The 18,816-nt window shown below is 39.6% G+C and overlaps 1 protein-coding gene across 8 annotated transcripts in view; it reads right to left on the reverse strand.

Annotated features, from left to right (window-relative positions):
• The window catches only part of SAP130 (Sin3A associated protein 130), a 103,005-nt gene extending 85,557 nt beyond the window's left edge, over window positions 1-17,448 (reverse strand). For 6 of the 8 annotated variants that reach the window (XM_054575068.1, XM_054575067.1, XM_054575070.1 and 3 more), the window contains exons 1-3: window positions 17,291-17,448; window positions 15,616-15,733; window positions 158-393 (exon numbers count right to left, since the gene is read on the reverse strand). In XM_054575068.1, the coding sequence (XP_054431043.1) occupies window positions 158-393; window positions 15,616-15,727 (348 nt within the window). In that variant the 5' untranslated portion in view covers window positions 15,728-15,733; window positions 17,291-17,448. Of the gene's footprint in view, window positions 1-157; window positions 394-15,615; window positions 15,741-16,508; window positions 16,666-17,290 lie in introns of those variants that run through there. The other 2 variants (XM_054575072.1, XM_054575073.1) reach the window with 2 other exon arrangements.
• Window positions 17,449-18,816: the final 1,368 nt, after the last annotated feature.

An 18,816-nucleotide genomic window follows, 5' to 3' on the forward strand; every position in this document is an offset into this window, starting at 1 on the left:
GACCTCTGAATTACAGAGAAGAGCTGAACTGATAGATTAAAACAAACAAAACAAATTATGGTCCTGGGATATAGCCTAAGACTTGGTGAAAATTGTCAGAAATATTACAGCCACTCTTTAGCTGTGATTCTATGTGAATTTTAAGCCTCACCATTACCTTCATAAGTCCCTCCGAAAATGAGAGTGGCACTGCAGGTGTCAGATGTGCTGGTGGGGCTGTCACGGTGACAGGGGTGCCCGATGCAACAGCATGGTGTGTAGACAACATCTGCACCTGTGGATAAGGCCTTACCACAACAGGCTCTTGCTTCTCTTCACGAGACTGGAGGGAGCTGTTGGTACCCATGTGCTCCCTGGCAGTGACTTCAGCATCTCGACTAGGTTCATCATTGACTAATGAAGACATTAAGGATAAAAGAGCATGTCATATATTCCAGTATTAATTAACGTACCAGCACATATAAGAATAGCATTTGAAGTTAGGTTTCAGGGTTAATAAACTGACTATTTCCTTGCAAGATTTTCTTAACGTAGAATCTACACATTAAGATTCCCCTGATGGGACAGTAGACTCCTGGAAGGCTCAAACAAACAACCCAAGGTCATATAGGGTCAACAACTGACATCATCAGAGGCAGGCTCAGAAAGAAAAGTAAAGGGGAAAATAAATAAATAAATAAATAAATAAATAAATAAATAAATAAATAAATAAATAAAAAGACCCACCTACTACCATAGAAGTTTAATCCACAAAGTCAGGAAATCTAGACAGCCCAATTGAAGCAGAAGCAAAAATAAATAAATAAGTAAGTAAATTACTTAACAGACTCTCACAAAAATGGGAAGAAAAGAAGTCCCCCCCGAAATGAGTGGAAAAGGGGACTCCCACAGAGAGAGCTAAATGAAATAGAGGTAAGGGAACTATCAGATATTGAATTCAAAACAATGGCTCTAAGGAAGCTCAATGAGCTCAGCCAGCTCAAAATTAACTATGAGAAACTGCAGAGAAACTATCAGGATCTTACCACAAACTATATCAACCTGGAAAAGGACATAGAAACTATCAAGAAGACACAAGAGGATAGGAAGAATACCATTTCTGAATTGAAGAACACAGGAGAAGGAATCCAAAGCAGGCTGGATGAAGCCGAGGACCGAATCAGTGAGATGGAGGATAAGGTAGAAAAAAGCTCGCAGAAAGAACAAGAAATGGAAAAAAGACTCAAAAAGAATGAAGAGGCATTTAGGGAAATGCAGCACAACCTGAAACGCAATAATATCTGTATAATAGGGATACCAGAAGGAGAAGAAGAGGAGCAAGGGATAGAGAACCTCCTCGAAAAAGTAATGATGGAAAATTTCCCTAATTTGCGGAGAGAAAGGCTCTCATGGATCCAGGAGGCACAGAGGACCCCACTCAAGAGGGACTCAAGGAGGTCCACTCCAAGACACATCGTCACTAAAATGGCAACTATCAAAGACAAAGAGAGAATCCTCAAGGCAGCAAGGGAGAAGGAGAAAGTAACATACAAGGGGGCCCCCATACGCCTAGGAGCTGACTTCTCAACAGAAACACTACAAGCCAGAAGGGAATGGCAACAAATATGCCAAGTCATGAAAAGCAAGGGCCTACAGCCAAGGCTGCTCTACCCAGCAAGGCTCTCCATTAAAATAGAAGGGGAAATACGGAGTTTCCCAGACAAGAGAAGGCTAAAAGAATACATCTCTACCAAACCAGCACTCCAAGATATGCTAAGGGGACTGGTTTAAGCAGATGAAGGAAAAGAATGAGAGAGAGAGGAGCACAGGTACAAAGAGAAAAGATGAGTAAGATTCTATCAGTAATATCTCTCAATGTGAATGGACTAAATGCCCCAATCAAAAGACACAGGGTAGCTGAATGGATAAGAAAACATGACCCACACATATGCTGCCTACAACAGACCCACCTCAGAGCAAGACACCTACACAGATGGAAAGTAAAGGGATAGAAAAAAATATTCCAAGCAAATGGGCAAGAGAAAAAGGCCGGGGTTGCCATACTTGTATCAGACAAAGTAGATTTCAAAACAAAGGCCATAAAAAGAGACCCAGAGGGGCACTTTATAATACTTAAAGGAAGAATCTATCAAGAAGACATCAACGTTGTAAACTTATATGCTCCCAATAGAGGAGCCCCCAAGTTTTTAAGGAAATTGTTGGATGACTTCAAAAAAGATATGGACAGCAACACACTGATAGTAGGCGATTTCAACACGCCACTGTCAAAAATGGACAGATCTTCCAAACAAAACATCAACAAGGATATTGTGGAGCTGAATGACGCACTGAATCAAAGAGACTTAACTGACATAGATAGAACCTTACATCCCAAAGAAGCAAAATACACATTCTTTTCAAATGCTCATGGAAGTTTTTCAAAGATAGACCACATGATAGGACACAAAGCAAACCTCAGCAAATTCAGGAAAATTGGAATAATACCAAGCTTTTTCTCGGACCACAAGGGCTTGAAACTGGAAATCAACCTCAAAGAGAAACTTCAAAAACTCGCAAACTCATGGAGACTGAACAGTAGACTGTTAAACAATGAATGGGTCAATAATGAGATAAGAGAAGAAATCAAAAAATTTCTGGAAACAAATGAAAATGAACACACAACAGTCCAAAACCGATGGGACACAGCACAGGCGGTCCTCACGGAAGTTCATAGCAATACAGGCTTACCTAAAAAAGATAGAAACATTTCAAATAAAAGACCTAACACTACAACTTCAAGAGCTGGAGAAACAACAACGAATAAATCCCAGAGCAAGTAGAAGGAAGGAAATAGTCAAGATGAGAGCAGAACTGAATGACATAGAGACGAAAAAAACAATTCAGAGGATCAACCAATCCAGAAGCTGGTGCTTTGAAAAGATAAATAAAATCGACAAGCCTTTAAGCAGACTCATCAAGAAAAAAGGGGAGAGGACCCAAATTAATAATATCGGAAACGAAAGAGGAGAAATAACAACTGATACCACAGAAATACAAAGGATCGTCAGAAACTACTATGAACAATTATATGCCAAGAAATTTGAAAACCTTGATGAAGTGGACAAATTTCTAGAAAAAGTATAATCTTCCAACACTGAAGGAGGAAGAAACAGAAAGCTTGAACGGACTGATAACAGCTGGGGAAATTGAAGCAGTCATCAAGAAACTCCCAGCATACAAAACATTTAAGGAAGAGCTAACCCCTGTCCTTCTCAGACTATTCCAAAAAATCCAAGAGGAGGGAAGACACCCAGACTCCTTTTATGAGGCCAGCATCACCCTGATCCCCAAACCAGATAAAGACCCTACAAAGAAAGAAAACTACAGGCCAATTTCGCTGATGAACATAGATGCTAAAATCCTCAACAAAATATTGGCAAATTGCATCCAGCAATACATTAAAAAGATTATCCACCACGACAAGTGGGATTCATCCCAGGCATGCAGGGATGGTTCAATATACGCAAGTCAATAAACGTGATACATCACATAAATAAAAGACGAGACAAAAACCACATGATCATCTCGATAGATGCAGAAAAACATTCGATAAGGTACAGCACCCATTTATGATCAAAACACTCAGCAAAATGGGAATAAATGGGGCATTCCTCAACGTAATAAAGGCCATATATGAAAAACCTACAGCCAACATCATACTCAGCGGGCAAAGACTGAAAGCTTTCCCACTAAGATCGGGAACATGACAAGGACGTCCGCTTTTACCGCTTCTTTTCAACATCGTACTGGAAGTCCTAGCCACAGCGGTAAGACAAGAGAAAGAGATAAAAGGCATCCAAATAGGAAAGGAGGAAGTAAAGCTATCATTGTTTGCAGATGACATGATAGTGTACATAGAGAACCCTGTAGCCTCTACCAAAAAACCCCTCAACCTAATAAGTGAATTTGACAAAACAGCAGGATACAAAGTCAATATTCAGAAATCAAAGGCATTTTTGTACACCAGCAATGACATAGAAGAAGAAGAAATCAGAAAAAAAATACCATTCGATATAGCAAGAAGAAAAATAAAGTACCTAGGAATAAATTTAACCAAGGAGGTAAAAGACCTGAACGCAGAAAACTATACAACATTGAAGAAAGAAATTAAGGAAGACACTAATAAATGGAAGCATATATCGTGCTCATGGATTGGAAGAATTAGTATCATCAAAATGTCCATACTACCCAAAGCAATTTATAGATTCAACCCAATCCCTATTAAGATACCAATGACATATTTCACAGAAATAGAACAGACATTTCAAAAATTTACATGGACCCGTAAACGTCCCCGAATCGCCTCAGCAATTTTGAGAAAGAACAACAAAGTACGAGGGATCACAATACCGGACATCAAACTCTACTACAAAGCCACAATACTCAAAACAATCTGGTACTGGCACAAGAACAGACCCATACACCAGTGGAACAGCATAGAAAGCCCAGAAATAAGCCCAGGTCTATATGGGCAACTAATAGTTGACAAAGGGGGCAGAAGCATAAAATGGAGCAATAATAGCCTCTTCAACAAATGGTGTTGGAGAAGAGCCTCTCCAACAAATGGTTTGCTGGACGGCTACACGCAAAAAATTGAAATTGGGTCATCAGCTGACATCGAACACAAAAGCAAACTCAAGATGGATAAAAGACTTAAATGTAAGTCGCAACACCATAAAAGTCCTAGAGGAGAACACTGGCAGGAAACTCTCAGATATCCCACGCAGCAATTTTTTTCACTGATATGTCTCCTAAAGCAAGGGACATAAAGGAAAAGAATAAACAAATTGGGACCTCATCAAAATAAGAAGCTTCTGCACGGCTAAAGAAAACATCATAACAAAAATGAAAAGGGAGCCAACGGTATGGGAAAATATATTCGCTAATGATACATCAGATAGAGGTTCGATCTCCAAGATATATAAAGAACTCACTCGACTCCACTCCAAGAAGACAAACGATCCAATCAAAAAATGGGCAAAGGACCTGGGCAGACGCTTTTCCAAGGAGGAGATACAGAGGGCCCAGAGGCATTTGAAAGGATGCTCAGCATCACTAGCCATCAGAGAAATGAAGATCAAAACCACCATGAGGTACCACCTCACACCGGTCAGAATGGCCATCATAAACAGATCCACAAACAACAGGTGCTGGCGAGGCTGTGGAGAAAAGGGAACCCTAGGACGCTGCTGGTGGGAATGCAGGCTGGTGCGGCCACTGTGGAAAGCAGTGTGGGATTTCCTCAAAAAGCCGAAAATGGAACTGCCTTTTGATCCAGTGATTCCCCTGCTGGGACTATACCCTAAGAATACCAAAACGCCAATACAAAAGAACCTATGCACCCCAATGTTCATAGCAGCACAACTGACAATAGTCAAGTGTTGGAAGCAACCTAAATGTCCACCAGTAGATGATTGGATCAAAAAATTATGGTACATATACACAATGGAATACTACGCAGCAGAAAGAAAAAAAGAACTACTAAACTTCGCGACAGCATGGATGGAACTGGAGAGCATTACGCTAAGCGAAATAAGCCAGGGGGCGAAAGACAAATACCATATGATCTCACTTATAAGCGGAACCTAACCAACAATACAAAGATGCAAGGAAAATAAGACCAGCAACACTGAAAGGAAAAGAAATCAACAGAGACGAGAGGGAAGGAGGGGGTGTGGCGGGGAAAAGAAAGGGAAGGGGAAAATCAAGGAACATATAGCAAGGACTCATGGACAAAACCAAAGGGGATTAGCTGAGGGAGGGAAGGAGGGAGGGGGCAAGGGCAAGTGGTGGGTGGTAGGCAGAGACTAAAGTATTTGAAAAAATAAATTAAAATAAATAAAAAAAAGAATAAAAAGGTAATAAAAAAAAAGATTCCCCTAATGGGTATCATATCCAACAGTCACACCTGTGAAACGCAGGACTTGTTTTAGATACTGTGGCTTTCCCACTCCTATGAACAAAGGACCTGACAACTATCTAAAATCAGCTCAAACTGTTGAAAGTGCAATGCAAAACAACTTCACTTGAAATGTGTATTCAAAAATTTATAAAAACCTAACATTAATAAGATAATTTAAGCATAGTTCTTAAGTCCAGGGACATATTTCTCAAAACAAATTTCTCAGTCCAAATTCCTACAGAGTGAACAAGGCAATCTCTGTCATTATTACAAAACTCCCTCCCTTTTAGGTCCAACAACTCCACCAGTAAGGATGTATACCATAGATAAATAGCATGTGTGTTTAAAATGACTTATGTACAAGGTTATTCATTTCAGCATTTTTATACTAGTAAAGAAACTGAAAAAAACCTACATGTTCATCAAGAGGAGAAGGGCTATATACATTATGGTATATTCCCACAATAAACTACCATGCAACTATGAAAATATAACAAGGAAGTCTTTTAAGTACTCTTATGGAAAAATCTGTAACATATATTATGAAAAATACAGATTTAAAAAAGGTAGAGAACAGTGAAGAAGTATGTAAAATACACCCTAACATATATGGATAACATATCTCCAAAAGTATCTTGCTTGCCTAAAGGGAAAGAAAGTGGAGGACTGGGGGACAGGGATGGCAGAGAGACTTTTCACTATATACTCTTTTATAATTTATTTAAAAATTATAAAAATTATAAAAGCAAGGAACTAATGTAATGAAAGAAGATAGTTTGTAAAAATATTAATTAATTCTTGTCAATCATTTACCAAACCTAATACTAGCATCCTTTTTCTGAGCATAAAGATATTTATGAAATAAATTTTTAATTATTTACAAAACTAGAAAGTAAAAGTGCTCCCAAAGGCACAAGCGGTTAATATTTTGGTAAAACTTCAGATGCTTCTCACCTTTTTAATTTAAATAAATAAAAGCCCACCCAAATGAACTAAAACCTTCATAAAGAAGAACACACAAGTGTTAACTGTACAGCTCAATGACACTTTCACAAACTGAATACAACTGAGTAACTAGCGCCCAGATGAAGAAGCAAAGTATTCCTAGTTCCCCAGAAACCCTCTATTCAGCCTGATTCCAGTCCCTAGCCCTCCTAAGTATATTCACCTACTGCTAATTCTATAGTTTACTATTGTCTATTTTTGAACTTTATAGAAATAAACTCATAACAAATGTTACCCCCCTGTTGTGTCTTGCTCTTTTCACTTATAGGTATGAGATTCATCCATGTTACCGCAGGTAACATACAGATCTTTCAAACACAGTATAGTATGCCATTGCAGAAATAAAACAAAATTCTTCATTTTACTGTTAATACACATTTAGCTAGTTTTCAGTTTTTGCTATTGTGAATGGCAGTGCTAGCAATATTCTTGCACATGTCTTTTGGTGAACATATGACCCATCTATGTTGAATGTATACTTAGGAATAAAATTGCTGAGAGATATGGAATATAATACTGCATCATTTAAAATGCTAAATGGAATTCCACTGCATAGATGTGCTATTTGCTTTTTATGTCACTGATGAGCTTTTGGGTTATTTCCAAATTTTTGCTTAACAAAATCTCTGGGATGAATATCCATATATACTTTGAGTCCTTGTTCAATGATCTCAAGAAAAAATTCCCCAAAGTACAAGTGCTAAGTTAAGAGGTTAATGTATATTTAACATTCTGCTATATCTTGACTTCTTTCCCAGGTTATTCGTTATTTTTAAATTTTGATTTTTAAAACTACTTTATTGAGTTATAATTTACATAATATAAAATGGCTACTCTAAGAGTAGAGAAAACAATGATTTTTATTACAAACACTCCCACCAACAACCTAGGGGCAGAATGGTTGGGTAGATGTTTAATTTTCTATAAAACTGTCAAAGTACTTTTCAAAGTAGTTGTGATATTTTGTTCACACTAGCAGTGTATTACAGAATCCCAGTTGCTCCTCATCTTCACCAGTTCTTGATACACACACATTCTACGTAGCATGCACTTGGGTATCTCATTGTGGTTTTAATGAGCATTTCCATGATGATGTAATGCTGAACTTTTTTATGTGATCATAGGCTATTCATATATATCTTTCTTTGTGAAATGTATGTTCATATCTTTCATCCATTTTTAATCAGCTTTACTGAGGTTCAATTTACACATAAAAGCTACTAATTCCTTGTATAAAATTAAATTTTCATAAGAGTACACAGTACTGTAACCACACCACAATCATGATATAGAACATTTTCCTTTACTCTAACAAGCTCACTCATGCCCTTTTGTAGTGAATTCCCTTCCTCCCAACACCTGCTCCTTACAAACCACCAATCTGCTTTCTATCATCACAGCTTTGTCTTTTTTAAAATTTCATATAAATAGAATCATACAATACATGGTCCCTTGTGTAACTTTTTTCTCTTAGGGTGTTTCTGAGGTTCATCCATACTGGTAAGTGTGTTCCTTTTTATTGCTTAGTATTCCATTGTATGGATAAACCAAACTGCTTATCTTGTTTCTGGTTTTTGGCTATTATGAATAATGGTTCTATGAACATTGACGGGTAAGTTGTATATAAGACTTATTTTCATCTGTTTTGGGTAAATATCTATGAATGAGATTACTGGTTTGTATACTAAAGTCATGTTTACATGTATAAAATACTGCAAACTGTTCCCCAAAGTGGCTAGATTATTTTGCATTTCTACCAATAGTATATGAGTTCTACTTGTTCCATAGACACATCAAACCTTGGTATTGTTGGTCTTTTAATTTGAGTCATTCCAGTGGATGTGTAGTAGTTTCTCCTTTTGGTCTTAATTTATACTGCTCTGAAGGTTAATTCTGCTGAGTATCTTTTATGTGCTTATTTGGCATTTAAATAGGGTCTTTGGTGACATGTCTCTTCAAATATTTTGCCAATTACAAAAAAAAAAAAAACAAACAAACAAACCCCAAAATAAAATCAGGCTGTCTTTTTACTATTGAGTTACATGAATTCTTTATATATTCAGGTTATAAGTCTTTTGCAGATACATTTACTGCAAATGACTTCTCTCAGTCTGTGGCCTGCCTTTTTATTTTGTTAATGGTGTCTTAATAAGCAGTTATTTTTAATGTTTCAATGCTTCTTCATAATTACTATTTTTTATGACTTAGGCAACTTTTGCTTACTCTAAGGTAGCAAACTGTTTCTCCAATTTTACTCTGAAATTTTAATTTTCATTTTAGGTCAATGATAATACATTCTGAGTTAACTTTTGTGTATGATGAAGGTAATGGTCAAGGTTCTTTTTTTCTATACGGATATTCTCATGTTCTAGCACTATTTTGTTGAAAAAACTGTCACTTATCTATTGAATTACCTATGTCCTTTTGTCAAAAACCAACTGAGCATTATGTGTGGGTCTACTTCTGGTTCCTCTATTTTTTCCAATGATCTATAGTTCTATCTTTATGACAAAATCACACTGTCTTGATTACTGTTGCTTTATAGCAAGGCTTGAAGTAACGTAGCACAGTTCTCCAAATTTCTTTTTTTTTGGTCAAAATTGATTTGGCCATTCCAGGCCCTTCGGTTTCCATGTTAATTTTAGATTCAAGCTGTCAATTTTTACAAAAGAGCCTAATGGGATTTTGATTAGAATTTCTTTCAATCTATAGATCCCTTTGCTAGAACTGTTACCTTAAAAATACTGAGTTTTCCAATCCATGAACTTGACAGATCTTTTTCTTTCATCTAGATCCTTAATTTCTCTCAGCAATGTTTTACATAGTCTTCTAATCCTAGGTCTTACACATATTTTGTTAACATGTCCCTAAGTTTTACATGGGCCTTTTTTTTTTGATGCCACTATAACTGATATTTTTAAAATTTAATTTTTCATTGGTAGTAAACAGAATTCATGTTTGCATATTAAACTTTTATCTTGTAAACATTACTAATTTCACTTATTAGTTCTAACAACTTTTTACAAACACTCTGTAGAATGTTCTGCACATATGAACATGTTGTTTATGAATAAAAAGTTTTTACATTTCTTTTTCCATTGTCAATTCACTTTTAACCTTCCCCATTGTCCAAACAATTTTCCCCTAATTAAAATTTTAAGGGAAATGAAGATTTCATAACTTCCCCCCAAATCTATTTCTTCAGGAGATTTTGATTTCAGACAATTTCATTCAGTCTTGGCTGGGTGCTCAGGTGTTTGAAATGTCATCCCATACACCAAAACGGCTGCAGGTTAAATTCCTAGTCAGGAAACATACCTAGGTTGAGGGTTCAATCCCTGTTTGGGGTGCATGTAGGAAGCACCCAATCAATGTTTCTTTCTCAGAATGATATGTATGTGCTCTCTTGTTCTCCTCCCCCACCCCATCCCCTGCCTCCTTCTCTCTAAAATCAATAAGCAGGTTCCTCTGCACACACGCAGGCCCAGCAGAGGGAGCCATAAGCTATGGATCACTAATAATTCCAAATAGGTTGCCCCGGGACAGTTGTAGGTAGCATCTGACTACATAGGTCTGCATTAGTATTTGTCAATCTACCTAATACATATAAACAAATACAAAGAGGTAGCCAAAATGGGAAAACAAAGGAACATGCCCCAAATGAAAGAATAAGAGAATTCTCCAGAAGAACTACTAAATGAAATGGAGGCAAGTAATTTATCAGATAAACAGTTTAGTGTAATGATTATGAGGCTACTTAACAGCATGAAAAAAGACATAGAAACCAGAAAAAAAAGGACCAGACAGAAATAAAGACTACAATATCTGAAATAAATAATACACTGGAAGTAATTAAGAGTAGGCTAGATAATGAGGAGGATCGAATCAACAATCTGGAAGACAAGGTAAAAAAAGACCCATGCAGAGCAGCAAAAAGAAAAAAAGAATTTTAAAAAAATGAGAAGAGTTTAAAAACATTTGGGACATGAAGTATAACAACATCCGCATCATGACAATACCAGGAGAAGAGTGAGCAAGGGATTGAGAACCTATATGAAGAAATAATGACCAAAACATTCCCTAACTTGGTGAAGGAAAAAGACAAACAAGTCCAGGAAGTGAAGAGAGTCTCAAACCAGAAGGACCCAAAGAGGCCCACACCAGGACACATCATAATTAAAATGGCAAAGATTAAAGACAAGGAGCGAACCTTAAAAGCCACAAGAGAGAAACAGTTAGTTACCTTCAAGTAGCTCTCATTAAACTATCATCTGATTTATCGACAGAAACATTTCAGGCCAGAAGAGATTATATATCAAGGTGATAAAAAGCAAACACCTACAACTAAGGCTACTTTACCCAGCAAGGCTATCATTTAAAATTGAAGGAGAAATAGAGCTTCTCAGACCAAAAAAAAAAAGGGGGGGGGGCCTAAAGGAATTCATTACCACCAAACCAGTATTGCAACAGATGTTAAAGGACTTGCTTTAAGAAGAAGGAAAATTTCATCCCAGGGATGCAAGGATGGTTCAATATTCACAAATCAGTAAATGTAAAACATCACATAAAAGGAAAGACAAAAATAACATGATCATATTAATAGATATGGGAAAAGCATTTGATAAGGTACAGCATCTGTTTATGATAAAAACACTCAACAAAATGGGAATAAAGGGAGCATAACTCAACATAATAAAGGCCATATGTGAAAAACCTACAGCCAAACAGGCAACATCATACTCAACAGGCAAAAACTAAAACCTTTCCCACTAAGATCAGGAACAAGACAAGGTTGTCCGCTTTCACCACTTCTACTCACACATAGTATTGGAAGTCCTAGCTATAGTAATCAGACAGGAAAAAGAAATAAAAGGGATGCAAATTGGAAAGGAGGAAGTAAAACTGTCATTGTTTGCAGATGACATGATACTGTACATAGAAAACCCCATAGATTCCACCAAAAAACTATTTGACCTAATAAGTAAATTTGCGAAAACAGTGATACAACGTCAATATTCAGAAATCGAAGGTATTTTTGTGTACCAACAATGAAACATCAGAATCAGAAATCTGGGAAAATATCTCCTTTGCTATAGCAACAAGAAAATTAAGTACTTAGGAATAAACTTAACCAGGGAGGTAAAAGACCTGTATGCAGAAAATTACACAAGACTGAAGAAAGAAATTAAGGAAGACACAAATAAACACAAGCATGTACTGTGTTCATGGATTAGAAGAATCAACATCATCACAATGTCCATACTACCCAAAGGAATTTATAAATTCAACTTAATCCCTATTAAATACCAATGACATATTTCACAGATATAGAACATTTAAAAAATTTAAATAGGACCATAAATGACCCTAAATAGCCACAGCAATTTTCAAAAAGAACAAAATAGGAGGGATCACAATACCTGATATCAAATCATATTAAAAGGCCATTCTAACCAAACAGTCTGGTACTTGCATAAGAACGGACACCAAATATCAATGGAAAAGAATAGAGAGCCCAGAAATAAACCCATGTCTCTATGGTCAATTAATATTTGACAAAGGGTGCAGAAGCTTAAAATGGAGCAAAAATTCCCTCTTCAACAAATGGTGTTGGGCAGAGCTTGACAGCTACATGCAAAAATTGAAATCTGACCACCAACTTACACCATACACAAAAATAAACTCGAGGTGGATAAAAGGCTTAAATATAAGTTGTGACACCATAAAAGTCCTAGAGGAGAACATAGGCAGGAAACTCTCAGATATTCCACGCAGCAATATTTTCACTGATATGTCCCTTGGGCAAGGGACATAAAGGAAAGAATAAACAAATCGAACTTCATCAAAAGAAGCTTCTGCATAGCCGAAGAAAATATCAGCAAAATGAAAAGGGAACCAACCATATGGGAAAATATATCTGCCACTGATACCTTGGACAAGGGTTTGATCTCCAAAATATATAAAGAACTGACACGACTCCACTCCAAGAAGACAAACAATCCAGTTAAAAAATGGGCAAAGGACCTAACGGACACTTCTCCAAGGAGGACATACACGGGGCCCAGAGACCTATGAAAGGATGCTCATAATCACTAGCCATCACAGAAGTGCAAAATTGCAAAATCTGCTATAAAACTCAACACCAAGAAAACAAACAATCCTTTTAAAAAATGAGCAAAGGATCTGAACAGACACTTCTCCAAAGAGGACATACTGATGGGCCTATATATATATATGAAAAGATGCTCAATGTCTCTAATAATCAGAGAAATGAAAATTAAAATCACAATGATATACCACCTCACACTAGTATGAATGGCTATCATCAATAAATCAACAAACAACAGCTGTCAAGGATGTTTAGTGAAAGAGGAACCCTTCTGCACTTGGTAAGAATGCAGATTGGCAAAGCCATTGTGGAACACAGTAAGGAGGTACTTCAAAAAATGAAAAATGGAACTGCCTTATGACTCAACAACTCCACTTCTGGGAAGTTACCCAAAGAAACCCAAAACACTAATTTGGAAGTATTATGTGCACCCCTATATTCACTGCAGTATTATTTACAATGGCCAAGATGTGGAAGCAGCCCAAGGATCCATCAGTAGATGAGTGGATAAAAGAATTATGGGACATTTACACAGTGCAATACTCCTCAGCCATAAAAAAGAAAATTTTACCCTTTGCAACAGTATGGATGGACCTGGAGAATATTATGTGACAAGAAATAAGCCAGTCAGATAAAAAACAAATACCATATAATTTCACTCATATGTGGAGTCTATGAATACACTGAACAAGTAGAAACAGACTGAGAGAGAGCAGGCAGGTATCTCTGGGCAGGGCAGTGGGGAGAGAGGAGGTAGAAGGATTAAGCAAAAAAGCAAAGGGACTCATGGACATGAACAACAGTGTGGTGAATGAGTGGGGCAGAGGGTATAAGGAGGTAAATGGTAATGGGAAGAAATACAATAAAAAATTACTTTTAAAAAATAACCCTTCTCCAAAATAATAAATAAAATCAATTACATATATCCTCCACAAGGATTAAAAAAAAAAAAATCACATAATGTACTATCTCCCATTAAGCTATTTTTGGAACCGTTTATCATTTCCTTCCAGACATTTGTAGTTCTCAATTTCAGCTTATTTTTACTATAAAAGAATCTTGAAGGAGTAGAGAATTGTTGTAATCTTTAATTCTGAACTTGGAAGTTCAGAAGTATATTTGAAGTCCTGATATGCTCAGGCTCCCAAACTACTTCTGATGAGAGCAATAGGAAGTATTGCTTAAAGAAACCTTCTTTTGTTTGTTTACTTGAGCAACTGACAAAACACTCTATCAGAAATGAAATTATAGATAATTTTGGTCTAAGTCAATGATTTTCTTCTCATCAAAATTTGAGAGCAATTATATTGCTAACAACTTTTAAAATAAGCAACGTAATTCCTTGTAAAGAAGAAATGTTCAAAAATATTCTCCTTAGCTATGCTCTTTTAAATTATTCTGTTGTGAACTTAGGCCAAGAATAGTGTCAAAATTATTTAAGGAGTAAGGAATTTTTAAGTGGCTCTACAAGATCTTATTGACCACTACTTTGTGCCCTATGCTGCAGCCAAGTATAAAACATACAAAAGTGTATGAGACAAATATGATCCTGGTTTTCATTCTAGGGGGTCCTACCCTCAATTGTGGATGATGGGAGTCAGCAAAGGCTTCCTAGAGACAGTGACATCTGACTCAAAACCTCAAGAACATGGAATTACCCAGATACATGAGTGTGGAAAGGAAAAGGAAGATTGTGGCAAAAGGAACAGAACGCATGTGTAAATTCTCAAGGTCAAGAAAGGTGAGAGCTTTTTATCATGGGTTCAGAAAATCTGAGTAGCTACTATTATACAGGAAACATAGAGTAGCTTCAAGTTACTTCAAGACTAAATGTAACTAATATGTATTTGTAACAAAAACTGAGTTGGCAGAAGGGAAGCAAAGCAAAGGAAAATGAGGCTGGAACATTAGAAAAAGGGCCATAGTTCATAGGCAAGAAACAGAGATACCGTAATTAAACATGGTGCCTGAGTTCCTGGTTTGAACAATGAGTATAGAGTGTTACCATATACCATGATAACAAACATAGCAGTCAGAGAGTGAAGAAAAAGAAATAGAAAAGGAAGCACTTTTTTCAACTTTGCAGTGCTCTTTTTTTTTTTTTTTTTTAAATCTAGAGAGAACAAGACTATTTAGAGTTCTTCAACTTCAGCACTGTTAATTCAACTGAAATATTCGTTGTGGGGGATTGCCCTGCATATTGTAGGTAGGATGTTTAGCAGTTTCCCTGGTCTCTAAAGCAAGCTCTATTCCTTATATACTTTTGAGTTCTTACTGCCGTATCTCTGGGCTTTAACTAAATGAGAAGACATTAGCACATTTAAAAAATAATTCTTATAGGTATGCTTTACTATAACTTTCATATATACTCTAGTACATGTGACAGAAGAGATTAAAACAGGAAGAAAAAAGTCATGTTTAAATTTAAATAAGAATTGTAATATATCATTTCTTTAAATTTGATAACCCAGTACTTATTAAAATCCCAAATGGAATTTGCTAATTAGAAAACTGGCAATATTCGTAAATCAGGAACAACATAGAATATCACAAGTCTCACCTGCAGCTGCTGGGTTTACCAATCCTGCAGAACCACTGTTTGCAATCTGTGAAGGAGCCTGGCTTAGCCCAGTGGAAGGGGTTCCTAAGCGAGGAAACTGTTGAGAACTCATTTCCACCTGCAGTGCATACAGTCACATAGTTATTACTGGATTCTGAGATTAGAATCTATAACGAAAAATTAAACCATCTTTAGTACTCATATATTCCCTCAGAAGCAAATGCAGCATCGTTTGTCTGAATTACTAGTGACCAATATACAGTGCACAAATGTTTTCAACTCTGTAATTTCTGGATATATTAAGTTCAACTAATAGTAAAATCATTTATATGGTGTTGGAGACGTTTATACTGACCCTGCATAAATACTCGTGGGATGCCACACCAGAAGTCAACAGAGAATCCTTTACAACAGCTACAAACATGAACACAATAAATATGTATCTGTCTAAAGTTTTATGGAAAATGTCAAACCCCTCTGTAAGGCTTAACCCGCACTCCAAGGTAAACAGCACTGTCATCAGTACGTCTTAGGAGGAATTTGAGGGGAGGTGCCCTGTCCTAAGAAAGAAGCAGAAACCTTACTATAAGGCCTAATCCAAAAGGACTTCTCGAATGCTCTTTTCTGCACAGGCCTCACTTTACAAATTTCCTTCCCCTCCTTTCAGACCCCCACTGAGACTAAGGGGCCCAAAACCTTCACCGCCTTGTCTTAAAACAACCCCCACTTTCCCCTCTAAGGACAACCCCATTCACCGCAACCCCACCCCACCCCAAAGTCCCCCGCTGAAATCGGAGCAGAGGTTTCCAGACATTTTGGGTCTCAAAAACTACGCCTGGGGGCGGGGAATAGGCGTTCCTGGGAGCCCCAGGACAAACTGTGGGTCTCTTTACCTGCAGCCACCGCCCGCCGCTCCCGCTTCCATCTCGCCGGGCTGGGGGTGCCACGGAGGGCCCATCTTGGTGGCTGCGGGGGGGCTCTGGAGTCTCGGACAGAGCTCGAAGCGCGCCTCCGACGGGCCGCTGTCCAGCCCCTCGCCCGCTCACCAGTACACCCGGACGCCGCTAGGTCCGTACAGACCCCTAACTCCCCTGCCCGCCCATTGGCCCCCTGACCGGCGCGTCACTCGCGGGCTGGCCCCAATCCGCCGCGACCTGCGCGCTCAGACCTCGCCCCACCCTCCTGTGGACTGCCAGCCAATCAGGCGCGAGCCTCACCGTGGCAATTCCAACCCCCTCGAGACGAAGCCAATGGCAGTGGAAGACTAGTGTTCCCGGTAAGGTAGGGCGGAGAGCAGGAAGGGCCCGCCTCCGTAGGGGTCTAAAAGCTGCGGGCGCAGGGCCCGGATGTGGAGAGTCACTTTAAACTGCTCAGGGAGCCAAAACTCCCCGGCTGCCTGCTGGCCTCCCTCCCCGGCCGCTCCGCTTCCACACCAAGGCCTACACCGCCTGAACCAACCTAGCGTCTCTTCCTTTCTTGCTGCAGGACACCCGGCCTCTGCCGCCCGCCCAACTGCCGTGCCCGCTCGCCACTGAGCCTGTATCTGAGGCGCGGGAGATGTGGCACCGCTGTCTCTCTCCGGGGACACTCAGCGGGAGGGACGATGCAGCCCGGCTCTGCCGCCCCGCCCCCTCGTCTCCTCCCCTCCACTCCCCGGAGCCCGTCCCGCCATTACCTAGGCACTGCGCCGAGTGGCCACCGCGCAGCCTCGAGCTTTTTCCCGTGCGTTCTCAGCCTGCGGGGCCGACGTTCTTAGATTTGGACCTGCTGCCGCTGCCGCTGCCGCTGCCGCCACCGCGGGGCTGCGACCACTCTGCTCTCCACCACTGAGCCCAGCGCGGCTGCTTCCGCCGCCGTAACGAGCCCCTCATCTATTGGCTGGGGCAGGCCCCGCCCTCCTCCGGGAAGCCAGTCACCGCCAGTGTGAGCGGGAGAGTGGACGGGTCGGTCCCTCGGGGCCGCGGAGGCCCTTAGGAAATGTAGTCCCTGGCGCTAGGAGGCGGGTTTGGGCGGGGCCTCCTGGCAACTAGGGGAAGCAACTCCTCCTCTTCACTGTCCAGAGTAGGCTCTGCTTTTTCCCTTTGCGTAGTAAAAAGAGTGGGTCACGCCCCTTTGCTTCAGCTAAAGGCACTAGCTTTCATTTTCCCGAGGGAAGTACGGCGCAGGAGTAGGGTAATGGAGGCTTGCTGCAGCCGGCATAGGGGCCAAAACAAGGGCGAGCTTTTTCCTGAGTAGGCTTGTTTCCCTGCGCTGCATGTGGGAGTTGATGTCGCCACCGAAGGCCACAGAAGGCAAAGCCTGAGCGTCGTGGGAGGACCGGGGCGCCGACCTCGGGAAACTGTCGGGTTTGCTCGCCCCAGAGCCGAGCACCCCAGGTTAAAGCAGGCCAGCTCCGAGAACGGTTCCTGGCACTGGGCTTGGGCACTGTAGATCTGCTTAGTTTTTCCAGATTGCAAAGAAGCGAACTGGAATGGCGTGGTTTTGTTGGGGCGGTAGGTAAGGGGTGGAAAGTTAGAGTTTATACACTTGTAGAAGCCTTGCCTAAAGCTGCTGAAGCAAAATTTGGGTCCGATAATGAACACTATATACCTTCCTCCACCTCCCCCTCCCCGCCCACTTCCCAGGTGGTAATTGAGGCTTGGAGATTAGTGAGTAGCTAAGAAATAAACGGGGCTCAAATCACTTCTTCCAGTCACTCAAAGCTGTGTAAGATAACTGCTTGCTAGGATGGGTCTCAAATACCCCTCCTCTTTTTTTCAAGCCTTTTCCTTTCTCAGCTTCTTCCCTTATCAATCCGAAAGTACTGCTATAATATACTTTAGCCTTCTCTCTCTAGGCAGTCTCCACACTTGGTGGATTCTGCTCCTGCCACCGAAATTTGCTGGTGACCTACTTAACTTCCTCCAGTGGTCATTCATTTGTTCTCATGTTGTCTAGTTTACTGATGATAATTCCTCCTTAAAATGTTCTTCCCTTGGCCTGTATATCCAGCCTCTGTCCTGGTTCTACTCTTATCCCTATCAATCTGCACTATACCTTTTGCTTCACAAATACTGTATAGCATTTGCCGAGGCTCCAACCCTATTTTAATGCTATACTACCTTCCTAACTGGTTAAATGTACTCTCAGTTTTACTTATAATTCTTGAAAGACTCAATTTTGTCTGCATGGTAGTTCTCTTGGAGTGGTACACCTACAGAT

This window comes from Pteronotus mesoamericanus, unplaced genomic scaffold (assembly GCF_021234165.1).
Source record: "Pteronotus mesoamericanus isolate MK-2021 breed Mesoamerican mustached bat unplaced genomic scaffold, CSHL_Meso_final contig_27, whole genome shotgun sequence".
Lineage (NCBI taxonomy): Eukaryota > Metazoa > Chordata > Mammalia > Chiroptera > Mormoopidae > Pteronotus > Pteronotus mesoamericanus.